This window comes from Gekko japonicus, unplaced genomic scaffold (assembly GCF_001447785.1).
Source record: "Gekko japonicus isolate JY-2015 unplaced genomic scaffold, Gekko_japonicus_V1.1 scaffold1849, whole genome shotgun sequence".
Lineage (NCBI taxonomy): Eukaryota > Metazoa > Chordata > Lepidosauria > Squamata > Gekkonidae > Gekko > Gekko japonicus.
The window spans coordinates 335,969-348,869 of record NW_015172062.1 but is presented as its reverse complement, the minus strand read 5'-3'; the positions used below and the strand labels follow the sequence as shown (position 1 = coordinate 348,869).

At 48.0% G+C, this 12,901-nt stretch overlaps 1 protein-coding gene across 2 annotated transcripts in view; it reads left to right on the top strand.

The window, feature by feature from the left end:
* CACNB1 (calcium channel, voltage-dependent, beta 1 subunit) overlaps positions 1-12,901 on the top strand; it is a 93,324-nt gene that overhangs the window by 9,683 nt on the left and 70,740 nt on the right. For both annotated transcript variants that reach the window (XM_015420793.1, XM_015420792.1), the window contains exon 2: positions 9,021-9,107. In XM_015420793.1, coding sequence (XP_015276279.1) covers positions 9,021-9,107 — 87 coding nt within the window. The remainder of the gene's footprint in view (positions 1-9,020; positions 9,108-12,901) is intronic.

Sequence of the window (12,901 nt, the reverse complement as noted above, 5' to 3'; positions counted from 1 at the left end):
GAGCTGGGGACACGGCTGGTAGCTCACACCAGTGCGGGGCTCGAACTGACAGCAGTCCTGTTCAGCTCAGATGTTTAACCAGAGGATAAATCCCCTGTGCCACCGAAGATGTTGAGCCTCTTTGGCCGTTGCTTCCCTTCTGTTTCATCTTACATAGGATGTCTTCTTCTTCTTCTTCTCTCTTACCTGGGCTTGGAGCTGTAGCAAGTAAACCTTTCTGAAGTTCATTTGTTCACAATAAGTTAAATTTACCTCCATGAATGTGTCATGTAAGATGGGCGGCTATTTTTGTAAGTAAAATTTCTTTCTCTTGTTACCGTCGGAATCAGTTCATCTTTGTAATTTGTTTGCACAGCATTTTCCCCTTTACCAGGAAACATGGAGGATCGGGGATACTGCATACAATTTCTGTGCTTCCAGGGCAAATGATTTTTTTTTTGCATTTAGCCCAACAGGTTGTCGAAGGCTTTCACGGCCGGAGTTCATTAGTTGCTGTAGATTTTCCGTGTTGTGTGGCCCGTGTTGTGGTGCCGTTACCTTGGGATTGTAGAACCTGACGTTTCGCCAACCTGAAAAATCAGCAGTGGCTGAACATAGCCTAACCCAAATAGGACACAGGATTTTGTGCCAAGACACTGAAAGGCTGGTCAACACTTCCAGGTACCATGCCAGATTATACAGGGAAGCCATTGAAATTCATAAACATAAACACAATTTCAACAGGAAAGAAGAGAGTTTAAAAATAAACAGGGCATGGTTTCCTGTCCTGAAAAACACAAAAGGCTTTACATCTGACAATAGCACTACGGATAAGATTAGAATTTCAGCAGCTAATCCACATACAAAAGAACCTTCTCAGGAAACAGGAAACCTCCTCAGGAAACAATCCATATACAAAAGAACCTCCTCAGGAAAGCTCCTCTATTAGCATGTTCATAGCCTGGGGAACTCCTACATGATAATGACTCAGCCCTACCCCACCTTCTGGAGTAGATCTAAATTACCTTCCTACTATTTTTCTTCTCACCTTGACACAGAGAGTCCTCCAACTTTCTGTGTTCTACCTCAGAGGATGCCAGTCACAGCTGCTGGCGAAAAGTCAGGTTCTACAATGCCAAGACCACGGCCACACAACCCGGAACTAATAACCCAACAGGCTCCATCCCCCAAATCTGATGTACTAGAGCTGGTAACCCTAGTTACAGCTGAGCTGTTATTCCCGAACGCACCCAAGCCAGTTCTAATCAGGCAGTCTTGAACGGTGAAATCGTGCCAGTTTATAGGCGTGATTATGTTCATCCATGTTCGCTACCACTGACATTGTAATTGCTGCATTACAAGTTATTACAACACTTGGAACAAAAACCTCCCCAGGACTCAACAGGGATATTGATTTCTTATCTCATTACATATGTTAACTCATTCAGTCCTCACATATGTTTTCTCAACAAGAAGGACTATAAATCCTCTGTATTTTAGTGTATTTCTTTTTCAGAATAGTATATTAGAATACTGAATGTAATGGAAGGCATATTGGGATGTTTTGCTGACCTGACACTGCATCCGCCTCAAAAAGTGCTGTTAAGTGTTCACCATGCCTGGGAGGAGAGAATGGAGATTCTTGGTTTGCTTCGCACGATTAGAAAAGACACCTTTTTACACATTTATCAGCTATTCTGACACGCTTATTGCTTTACAGCTGTTGACCTTATAACCTTAGCTTGTTACTTAGCTCTGACTTTGCACACCTTAAACATCATCACATTACATGTTAATTTGCTGTTAAGTCCCTGCAGGGCTCTTTTTGTAGAAACTTCCACCACCTCCCGAGGCAGACTGTTCCACTGCTCAACCCCTCTTACAGTTAGGAAGTTTCTCCTGGTATTGAGCCGGTATCGGCTCCCTTGTCATTTCCACCCATTAGACCTAGTCTTGCAATCCGGAGCAAGAGAGAATAGATCCGCTCCATCTTCTACATGACAGCCCTTCAAATACTGCAATCATGTCCCCTCTAAGCCTTCTCTTTCCCAGGCTAAACAGACCCAACTCTTTCAGCCTTTCCTCGTAAGACTTGGATTCCAACCCTCTCACCATCCTGGTTGCCCTCCTATGGACATCCTTGAGCTTGTCAACATCCTTCCTAAAATATGGTGCCCAAAACTGGTTGTTTTACCGACAGCCCCAACCCTGCTACCCCCGGGATATGGAGCTGTATTCCTACCCCACTTCGGACTATCCTGACCACAGGTGTTGACGGCTGTGGGGATGTATACAGGATGTACATGTATACGCATGGTGATATGTGAAGCACTGGATTCCCACGTGTGCGTGTGATATACATGTAGGGTTACCAGATGTCCTCTTTTTAGAGGGCACGCCCTCTTTTTTTTGGGTGTCCGTCTTCTTTTGGGCTCTTCTAAAAATAGGCTTGCAAGCACGATTTCAGGGGCGTGAGATCCCCGACATGATGACATTCCCCAGAAGTTATGTAATCGCGGTGGGGATGTCACGCGAGGATGCTCTGGTATTTGGGCAAACTTCCCCCTTTAAATTTATGGTACGCTAAATTATGGGATCAATTTTTAATGAATAGAATAATGGACAAGCCATTCATTTATTTAGAGCTAAAGTCACCAGTTTTGACTCTCTTTTCCAATAAAGGAGTCATTTCCACGGATAAGCAACAATTTAATTGGTTAAGGTTTTAAGAAATGCGTTCTCGTGCTCTTGGACTCATTCAATAGATGGCCTTGGATGTATGTTTTCTATTGTTTGATATTAGACCTGTCTGCATGGACTTAGAATCATAGAGTTGGAAGGTACCTCTAGGGTCATCTAGTCTAATCCCCTGCACAAGGCAGGAAGTTCACAAATACCTCCCCCTCCACACCCACAGTGACCCCTGTTCCACGGCCAGAGGATGACAAAAAACCTCCAGGATCTCCAGTCAAACCAGCCTGGAAAAAAATTGCTTTCTGACCCCAAAGTGGCAATCGGCATTTCCCTGGGCGTGTAAAAAAGGGCCACAAGAACTAAGCACGGAGGCAACCCTTCCTGCCCTCCCTCTCGTGACCTGCCTAAGTTCACAGAATCAGCATGGCTGTCAGATGGCCATCTAGCCTCTGTTGGAAAACCTCCAAAGAAGGAGAGACCACCAACTCCCGGGGAAGCCTTGGTAATTTCATTTTAATTTTGTATAAATAAAGGGGGGGGAGTATTTGGACAAACTCTATGGTTTGAGGGCGAAAAAACTATAGAGTTTAGCACTAATACCAGAGCATCCCTGACGTGACACCCCCAGCGTCCGTTCGGGGTGACATCATCATGTCAGGGACGTCAGGAAACATCCGCGCCCACCCCTGGAATGCCACCCGAATCCCCCCGCCAGAGCAAAGAGGGACCTGCCTTAAAAAAAATGGATGAAAATATCCTCTTTTTGGGTTGGAAGGTGACGAATACTCCTTGTTAGTAGCAATTATCACAGCCTAAATATTGGGGGTATTTAAAATTAGATTTGTCATAGCGATCACTTGTTTGAAGTAGTCAGTCGGGAAATATGCCCTCTTTTTTGCTTTTCAAAATATGGTAACCTAATACATGGACACATAGGGGGATGTGTGGCAATCATCCTTCAAAGTCCCGCCTCTCCTCCAGGGCTCTGAACCAATCCTTGTGAGTTAGGCCTCATGCAAATCTAAGTGATTGTCAGCCAATGGAACTCCACTGGATGGGAGGGGCGGAGCCAGCCTCTGCTTTAAAAGGGTGAAGAGAAACCTTTTTCCTTCAGAGAGGGGATTTGGTGGCTTTGGGGAGGAGCCTCAGCTTAGGGTTGTTGTTTTTTTTGGGGGGGAGGGTTTCAGCTTAAGGAAGAAGGGTTATTTTAGACAAGAAGCATTTTGTTAAGGGCTCATCATTCCTAACTGGTGTGTGCCGGTTCTGTGGAAATGCTCTGTGAGTGAAAAGAGCAGGCTTGAACCTGCTGAGATGCCCTGTCCAGAGAAAAGGGGAATCAGATCTCTCCTCAGGGGTCATTTGCTTCCTTTGAGACCCAGATTTACTTTATATATTTAACAAATTCAGGTGGGAAGCCATATTGATCTGAAGCAGAATACAGTTTGAGTCCAGGGGCACCTTTAAAACCAACAAAGTTTTATTCAAGGGATAAGCTTTTGTGTGCATGCATACTTCCTCAGATACAGTGAAAGGGAAATCATTCAAGCCCTACATATAGGAAGAGAGAAGGTGGGGGCAGGGGTTTAGTTGCCAGGAAGAGCCAATTAGAATCAAGACAGAGACGGGGGGGGGGGAATGGAAATTACCTGACCATACATATAAGTAGAGGGTGAGCATTAAAGTATCATATGGCATAATGAAGATGTTCAACAGATACAAGGATCAAATCGGAATAATAAGCTTAGTTTATATGGTAACCATTTGTTTGGGTTCAATTCTGGGGCAAAACCGGGAAGGAAATAAATCTGTCAAAATTGGAGATTGATGTATCTTTAATAGTAGAATGCTGAGAGTAATTAACTGAGATCCTGTTGTTAATGCTCCATCCGTCTCATCTCAAGCATGGAGGTGACCTTACAGCATCTTCTTCTTTGAAGTGGGGTGATTGGCTGTGCAGATTTTATCTCCCCTGTCCCCAGACCAGAGAAATACATTTCATTTTCTATTATTAATTACGTTACATTACAATCTGCTATTCTAATCTATTATTCCAAATAAGAGATGAAATAAAATGGCCCTTCTGGAGGATTGGCAAGAATACAGATGTAAGGGCTGAATGAGGTTAGCATATGTATTGAGATAAGAAGCCAATATCCCTGTTAAGTCCTGGGGATTCCATTGTTCTGAGTGTTGTAATAACTTGCAATTCAGCAATTTCCCTTTCCAGTCTGTTCCTGAAGTTCCTTTGAGATCACCCATTGAATACCCTAGAAGGTTGAAGTGTTCTCCTACCATTTTCTCAGTCTTGTGATTCTTGATGTCAGGTCTCTGCCCATCCGGCATATTTTTGTTTCTTCTTCAGCTCCATCTGTATCTTGTCTGTGAAGGCAAAAATTTAAGAAACATGAGCTCTGTTCCCTCACGTAGATGTACAGCCGTAGTCTAGCAGGTTTCCAAATAAGAGACCTTTAGAGAGCACATAGGTTACACGCTACCAGTCTTAAATTTAAAGCTGGTGTCCCCCTTTTTATTTGATTGTGGGCAGTTGGGGTATAAAGAATCTATAGGGGCAGCCAGTGTGGAAGGGCTGAATATGCTTCAGCCCAGAAGGCAGTTGCCTCAGAGCCTCCCCCCCCCCCCGCCACCACATAGATACCACAGGATATATACTGGGTTGCCTTGGGGTGTATTTCAATATCTAAGAGAACACAAGGTTGCATTTGGTCACTGTGTTTATCCCTGGAGGACAATGCTCCCTCTAAGATGTGGAGTCTTGTGAGCAAAAATTCTACTTTGTGAGCTACTGGTATTAAAGTTGTTAGCGAGCGATTTGGCTACTGCATACATTAGTTTGTTCTGGAGCCATCCCTTCCTGAGCTAAGACAAAAATGTGTGAGCTGGAGGCTAAACAACTGTGAGCTAGCTCACACTAACTCAGTTTAGAGGGAACATACTGATGGGATAATTCCATTAATTCCAGGATGGCTAGTTAACCCCCTCCTGCTCATAGCCATTTCCTTTACCAGACTCTGGCTGCGGTCACACGCAGCATTAGCCACGCAAGAGATACGGAAGACAGGCGGAGTTTCCGGGCGCGATCTCACCAGCACATCTGGGGAGCGTAGCGCTTCCGTGGCACAACGGAGGCTTCCTCCCGAAAACGCGCAGCAAAAAACTAGTACCTCGGAGGTACTAGTTTCCGGAAACTGCGGGGCAAGGGCGGGCGTCTGATCACGTTTCCGGTGGCATCCGGCGCCCGCCCATGTCCCCTTGCGAAGAAGGTTTTTTTTCCCCCCAAGTCTCCGTGGTTGCGCACACGCACCCAACCGTGCACGCGCATTCGTAGTGTACACAAAAAAAGAAAACCAGTTCGCCGCGCCGCGCGCTTCTTCGTTGCGCGCAGGCGTGTGTTGTGATCGACGCCTCTCCGTAACCACGGAAGCTCCACGGTACCTCCACAGAACCTCCACAGGAGGTTTGATCGCTTTACTGCGTGTTAGTTTGCCCCGGGGCAAATAGCCACGCTTCCCCCCCGCAGTCTTTCATTCTGTCTGTTGCTGAAATTATAAGTTCCACCAAGCAGTGGGCCATGCAGTTCTGTGCAGCGCCCATCATGGTTTTTGTGCTAAGGAACTGGTAAACGGTGGAACCAGCCAACTTCTTTCACTCTCAGCCAATCCCCCACCTTATCTCAGGGCCCCTCCCACACGGTTTCGGTCCATGCAGGTCAGGAACCTAGAAGGTTCAGCCGTTAAAACATAGAACAAAATACATCTGTTTATGGTAAAGTGCACAGTAACTACAAATTAAAAACAGCATTTGTTGAATGTAGTGGGTATCACATCCCATCCACTAAGACACAGCATACAACAACAAATATAAGTTGCACATACGATGACCGCGAGACCAAAATATTGGTTACACGTACAGTAACCACTAGACCAAAGGTGTTTTGGCCCTGAGGGCCTTCTTCCGTGGTCTGAATAACAATAATAACAGCACACAAAAAATACAAAATATCTGTTCCAGGCAAGGGAGGTTGTCTATGAATCATTGGAATAGTGTAGCTCCAATATAATAGTTAAAAAGTTTTGCTGCACATATTGAGGAGCCCACTGCCATTAGAGATGATAACTTTTCTTCTGTCTATGCGGGTCGCAGGATCTCCATCAGAGCCTTTTTGGTAGTCAAAGGGGATCCCTTCCTCCTTTTTTCGCCAATTGAAAAGTTGGTTGGATCCAACACCATTTTTTCCCAATTCTGTGGAAAGGTCATAAGGATGCCAACACCTCGAGATTGGACTACTGTAATGCTCTCCACATGGGGCTGCCTTTGTCCCAAATCCGGAAGCTGCAGCTGGTGCAGAATGCGGCGGCCAGGCTGTTGTTGGGCCTCCCTATTTATTTATTTATTTATTTATTATTTACATGGGATTTATATACCGCCCATGACCCCTAATGGGTCTCAGAGCGGTTTACAGCGAACTACTACGTAGTTAGTACCTAACTAGGGCCACAATTCTCTTGGGGAGGGGATATCCTACCAGCACCCATGCGGCATAGTCTTTCTTCCTTTCCGGCGGCCTCGTTCTTTTTCTGGCGATCCGGATGGCTATGCGGGAGCATATCCGGCCTGCGCTAAAAGAACTGCACTGGCTGCCTATAGCATACCGGATTTGGTTCAAGGTGCTGGTTCTTACCTTTAAAGCCCTGTATGGTCAGGGACCTACAGACCGCCTTTCCCCACATGTTCCCCAGAGAGCACTAAGATCGGGGTCCCAAAACTGCTTGGCGCCACCGGTCCCTAGAGAAGCCAGGCTGGCTGCGACTAGGGCCAGGGCTTTTTCCGTGGTGGCTCCGCACTGGTGGAATGAGGTCCCGGAGGACATCATGGCCCTGCAGGACCTCTTACAGTTCCGCAGGGCCTGCAGGACGGAGCTCTTCCACCAGGCCTTCGATTAGGGAGCCGCACCCAAGAAATTGTAGCCCTGGCCCAACACGAACCACATTGTCAACAACCAGCTAGCCCAGACTATGGTATTGGCCTGCTGTTGACTGAGGATGCTGCTAAACCCGCCATCTGACATAAACTAGCACTTTGTATTTTATAATATTTATAATTGTATTGCTTTGCTTTTATCTAATTCGGTTTTAATTGTTTTATATCACATGTGAGCCGCCCTGAGCCTGCCTTGGCAGGGAGGGTGAGATAGAAATTGAATGAATAAATAAAATATAAATAAACGCCAGCCTCCAGGTAGGACCTGGGGATCCCCCCCCAAATTACAGCTTATCTCCAAACTACAGAGAGCCCTTCCCCTGGAGAAAATGGATGCTTTGTAGGGTGGGCTCAGTGGCATTATATGCCCCTGAGGTCTCTGTCTTCTCCAGGCTCCACCCCCAAATCTCCAGGAGTTTCCCAATCTGGGGCTGGCAACCCTCCCCACCCCCTGAAGAGAAGGAGAGAAGAGATTGGATTTATACCCCGCCCTTCACTACCCAAAGGTGTCTCAGAGCGGCGTACAGATTCCTTCCTCTTCCCCTCCCCACAACAGACACCCTGTGAGGTGGGCGGGGCTGAGAGAGCTCTTTTGACAGAAACTGCTCTTTTTCCGAGAACAGCTCTTATCAGAACTATGGCTTGCCCAAGGTCATCCAGCCAGGTGCAAGTGGAGGAGTGGGGAATCAAACCCGGCTCTCCCAGATTAGAGTCCCGGCACTTCACCACGACACCAAACTGGCTCTCGCCAGTGGCCGAGGGTGACCTGGTGACCCTGCAAGGTCAAGATGGGATTTTTGTTTGCTTTAGACGTGATGGGGAGCCATGCCAAACACTTTCGGGTCAGACCATAGCTGGAGTGCTGTGGTGTAACTGACGTGCAGGGCTATTTTGGGGGCAGGAACGCACAGGAACGGAGTTCCGGCTGGCTCCTGAGTTGGCCATACCCAGCAGGAACTCATTAGCATAATAGGCCACACCCAACAGCAGAAACTCATTAGGATTGGTTACATTAGGGGTGTGTGGCCTAACATGCAAAGGAGTTCCTGCTACAAAAAAAGGCCCTGGGTTTGGACAACAAACAAGGTAAACAGAATAAGAAGGGAAAGGTGGGTGTGGCTGGATGATCACACTTCAGGTAACATGGGGGTGTGGCCTAATGTGCTAATGAGCAGTGCTGTCAGGGGTGTGGCCTAATATGCTAATGCGTTTTGCTGTTGGGTGTGGCCTATTATGCTAATGTGTTCCTGCTGGGCTTTTTCTACAAAAAGAGCCCTGCTGACGTGGATCTCACTTTCCGGCCACATTTGTACCGCTTCTAATTTTCTGCATCCTCTTTGACTCCCCAGGGGAAGTACGGCAAGCGTAAGAGCCGCTTCAAACGCTCCGACGGCAGCACCTCTTCCGACACCACTTCCAACAGTTTCGTCAGGCAGGTAAGAGCTTGCAGAAGTGGAGGGAGCGGGGCTCAAGGTCCGGGCGGGCCGTGGGAAGGCACAGCGGCTGTTTATAAGTGAGGAGATTTCGTTTCCACCCCACTCTGTTAACTGCTTCTTTGTTCGGGGCATGTGGGGAGACAAGTAAGCTCTGGACTGTCCTCTCGCATTTCCATAGTGATTTTTCTGGGATGTTTGGATGGTCTCCGCCTAGTGGACGCCACCTTCGCTGCAAGTTCTGCTGTTTCTTTCCGGCTGCAGAAGTGCAAGGGACTAGTTTTACTCAAGGGGCAGGAGTCAAATGGATGGAGGGTTTCCACGGGGTGGGCTTCCTTTCCAAGTACATAGCCCTTGTTTCTCCATCGTTTTCCCTCCTCCTCCTTCTCCATTTTCCCACGTCTCCTTCGCTTTATCTTTCATCTGCTGTCAGTGTCCATTAAAACTTTTTTATTTAGTTTTGCAAAATAGCAATTTGGAATGATTTCTTCTGATCATCTATTGATGGAATCATAGAGCTGGAAGGGACCTCCACGGCCATCTAGTCCGAACCCCCTGCACAATGCAGTTCATTCACAAATACCTCTCCCCCCCACACCCACAGTGACCCTTCTTCTGTGACAAAAAAAATCCCTCCAGGATCCCCAACCAAACTGGCCTGGAGAAAAATGGCTTCCTGACCCCAAAGTGGCAATCGGCATTTCCCTGGGCGTGTCAGAAAGGGCCACGAGAACCAAGCACTGAGGCAACCCTTCCTGCCCTCCCTCTCACGATCTGCCTGAGTTCACACAATCAGCATTGCTGTCAGATGGCCATCTAGCCTCCTTGGTGCAGAATTAGGATCTCTCTCTCTCTCTTTTGGGGGTAGTACCTCCACATTTCCATCGTAGCCCTTGGCATCTCTTGCTCCCCATTGTTATTTCCATTTGCTGACAGCTGACCCATTATCTCCCCCCACTATGCAGAACCTACTAGAGGGGAAGACTGAAAACGGACTCCGAGTTAATTCCAGACTTGCCCATTGCATCTCCTCTTGCAAGGTGTCATGAGCTCAAAACAAGAGTGAGCCAGCCAGGCAGGTGGTTTCGGATGCTTAGAAATCCAAAGCGGCAGCAGACGGAGGACCCAGACGCTTTCAGAATACGGAAGCTGCATTTTGATGATGGGTAGCTTGATATCTTGCACAGAGGCAGGAGTCATTTCCTGCCGGAGCGTGGCAGAGTGGCTCTTCGGCAGTAAGGAGCCTGGTGTGGCCCCCCTCCCCCACCATTCCTGGCCTGCCAGCACAGGCGGATGGGGCAAGGAAGGCCTGCAGAGCCCCCTGCTGGCTGGGGGGATTTAAATGCCTTCCCCATCTGGGGAAGGGAGAGAAAGGCATTCTAAACACGCCTGGGTTCCCTGCCTGATCTTCTGCAGGTGCCCCACAGCCGCGGCCCACCTGGAGAAGATCGGGCAGGGAACCCAGGCATGCTTGCATGCCTGCCCTTTGCAAGGGGGTGTGGCATATGCAAATGAATCATGCAAATGAGCTCCTGCACCTCTTTTCCTACGAAATGGCCCCTGCACAGAGGTGATGAGAAAGGGCCTACTGCCTCCCCCCAGAGGGCACGTTGTTTGGAGATCACTCAAGGAAAAGGTCTGGTTGTTCCCCAATACAGACAGGAGGCTTGAAAAGGTATCCGGGGCCTCCCTGTGCCCCTTTCCCCCCACCTGTGTACAAAAGGCATCCGTAGGGCAGCCAGGTGATGAGAGATCGAACCTGAGGGCTTTCCCCTTCATCTTCCTAGTCAGTTTCTAACTTGGCCGTGTGGCTTTCCACAGCCATTTGCACACATGGAATAGCTATAGCAGCTGGACGGAGACTCATCTGCAGCACTCTTCCCGCGGATGCAGACGCAGCAGTTCCCCAGTTGTCCTCAACCGGGGTGGGGGGTGGGGATGTGTCATCTGGCCTAAAGAATACAGGAATCACACACACACACACACACACACAAAACACACACACACACTGTGTTGGTTTTGACATTGCCATCAATTTCTTGCCTCCGCAAATTAAACACCAGCCGAACCCTCCCCTCCCCCCCCACCCTGCCACGTAGGGGAGCAGTGAGGTTGCCATAGTAACTCACCATCCATTTGGGTGCCTGGCCTGACTTAAATAAGAGAAGCCACCCAGTGTCTGGAAAATGCATTTGGGAAGCCAAGTGGGAGAAACGTCTTTGCCCGTGAGGGAGACAGGCCGGTGGTGCATCTCTCCGCACAGAATCCACGCCGTCTTCTGCGCGTACAAAGCAGCCAAACCTGGAGGGACAGATGGGGAGCCGGTGGGGTTGCTCCCACCCCTCCACCTGCCAAAATCCCCAAGCCATGCTCTGTGCCTCCGGCTCTCTGGCCACCGGATCTGAATCACCGTAGAAGTTCATCGCTGCCCCTCTTTGTCCTCATCCTTTGGCTTTACTGTGACATTTTGAAGTTAGAAAAGGAGTGCTGTTTGTATTCTGTGACACGTACACAGAGCCCAAATTCTGCACGACGGGCAACACCCATTGGTATGGCAGAGTTATTCCACTTCGTTGAGCAACCCTGGGAAATATTTGCGTTCTGGTGAGTTTCCAAAAGTCTCCACGCAGACAGCTGAGACTTCGCCATGCCTCCCTCATCTTTTCCCCCCAGGTCGGGGAGGAGATGAGGCTCAGTGGAAGAGCCTCTGCTTGGCACGCAGAAGGTCCCAAGTTCGATCCCCGGCATCTCCAGTTAAAAGGATCAGGCAGGAGGTGATACGAAAGACCTCTGTCTGAGACCCTGGAGAGCTGCCGCTGGTCTGTGTAGACAATACTGACTTTGATAGACTGAGGGTCTGATTGAGTACAAGGCAGCTTCACATGTTCATGTATGTCTAGGTTTTCAGCTATAAGGGACTTTGTGTGTGTGTAAAGTGCCATCAGGTTGCAGATGGCTTATGGTAACCCCATAGGGCAGGGGTATCAAACATGTGACCCGGGGGCCGGATCAGGCCCCCAGAGGGCTTCTATGAGGCCTGCAGTGGAACTGGCTGTCTTCTGCTTCTGCTTCCAGTTCTGCTGATGCTGTGTCATCCTAGGTTTGCAGCTTACAGATACACACCTGAACAGCATACTCAAGACTGCAACAGCACAGACATTTTGATGCAATAATTCAAAGCAAGAGGTGTCAGTTATCAGACACTGTTAAATAAAATATTGCAAGAGTGCTAATGTTTTAAGCATGTTTTTATTTTAAGTAAAGAAAAAAACTCCTTTATGTTTGTGTCCTTTAGAAAGTTTATATCTCCGCTACCTGGCATTACATTTTAGGACACACATGGCCTGGCCCAACAAGGTCTCATTTATGTCAGATCCGGCCCTCATAACAAATGAGTTTGACACCCCTGCTGTAGGGTTTTCAAGACAAGAGACTGACCAGAGGTAATGTCAAACATCGCTCTGCTCAGTTTGCCATGGATGGGGGGGCAGAGAATTCCTTAGGTGGGGGGAGTGAGTGTGGAGTGTGTGACCACGCTGTCTAAGAGGCTGTAATTCTTCTGAAGAAGCCAGAGGAATGTCCTTGAAACTTTTGGTGCCAGCTTGCTTGTGTAGATTATTTATTTATTTATTTAAATTTATAACCCGCCCTCCCCGCGAGCGGGCTCAGGGCGGCATACAGATGGGGCCAATGCCCAATACATAAAACATTAAAACTGCATTTTAAACACATTCAATATAACATAGGTGCTCTCCACAATAACTAACAAGGGAACAGATGACATCATCGGGATAGTC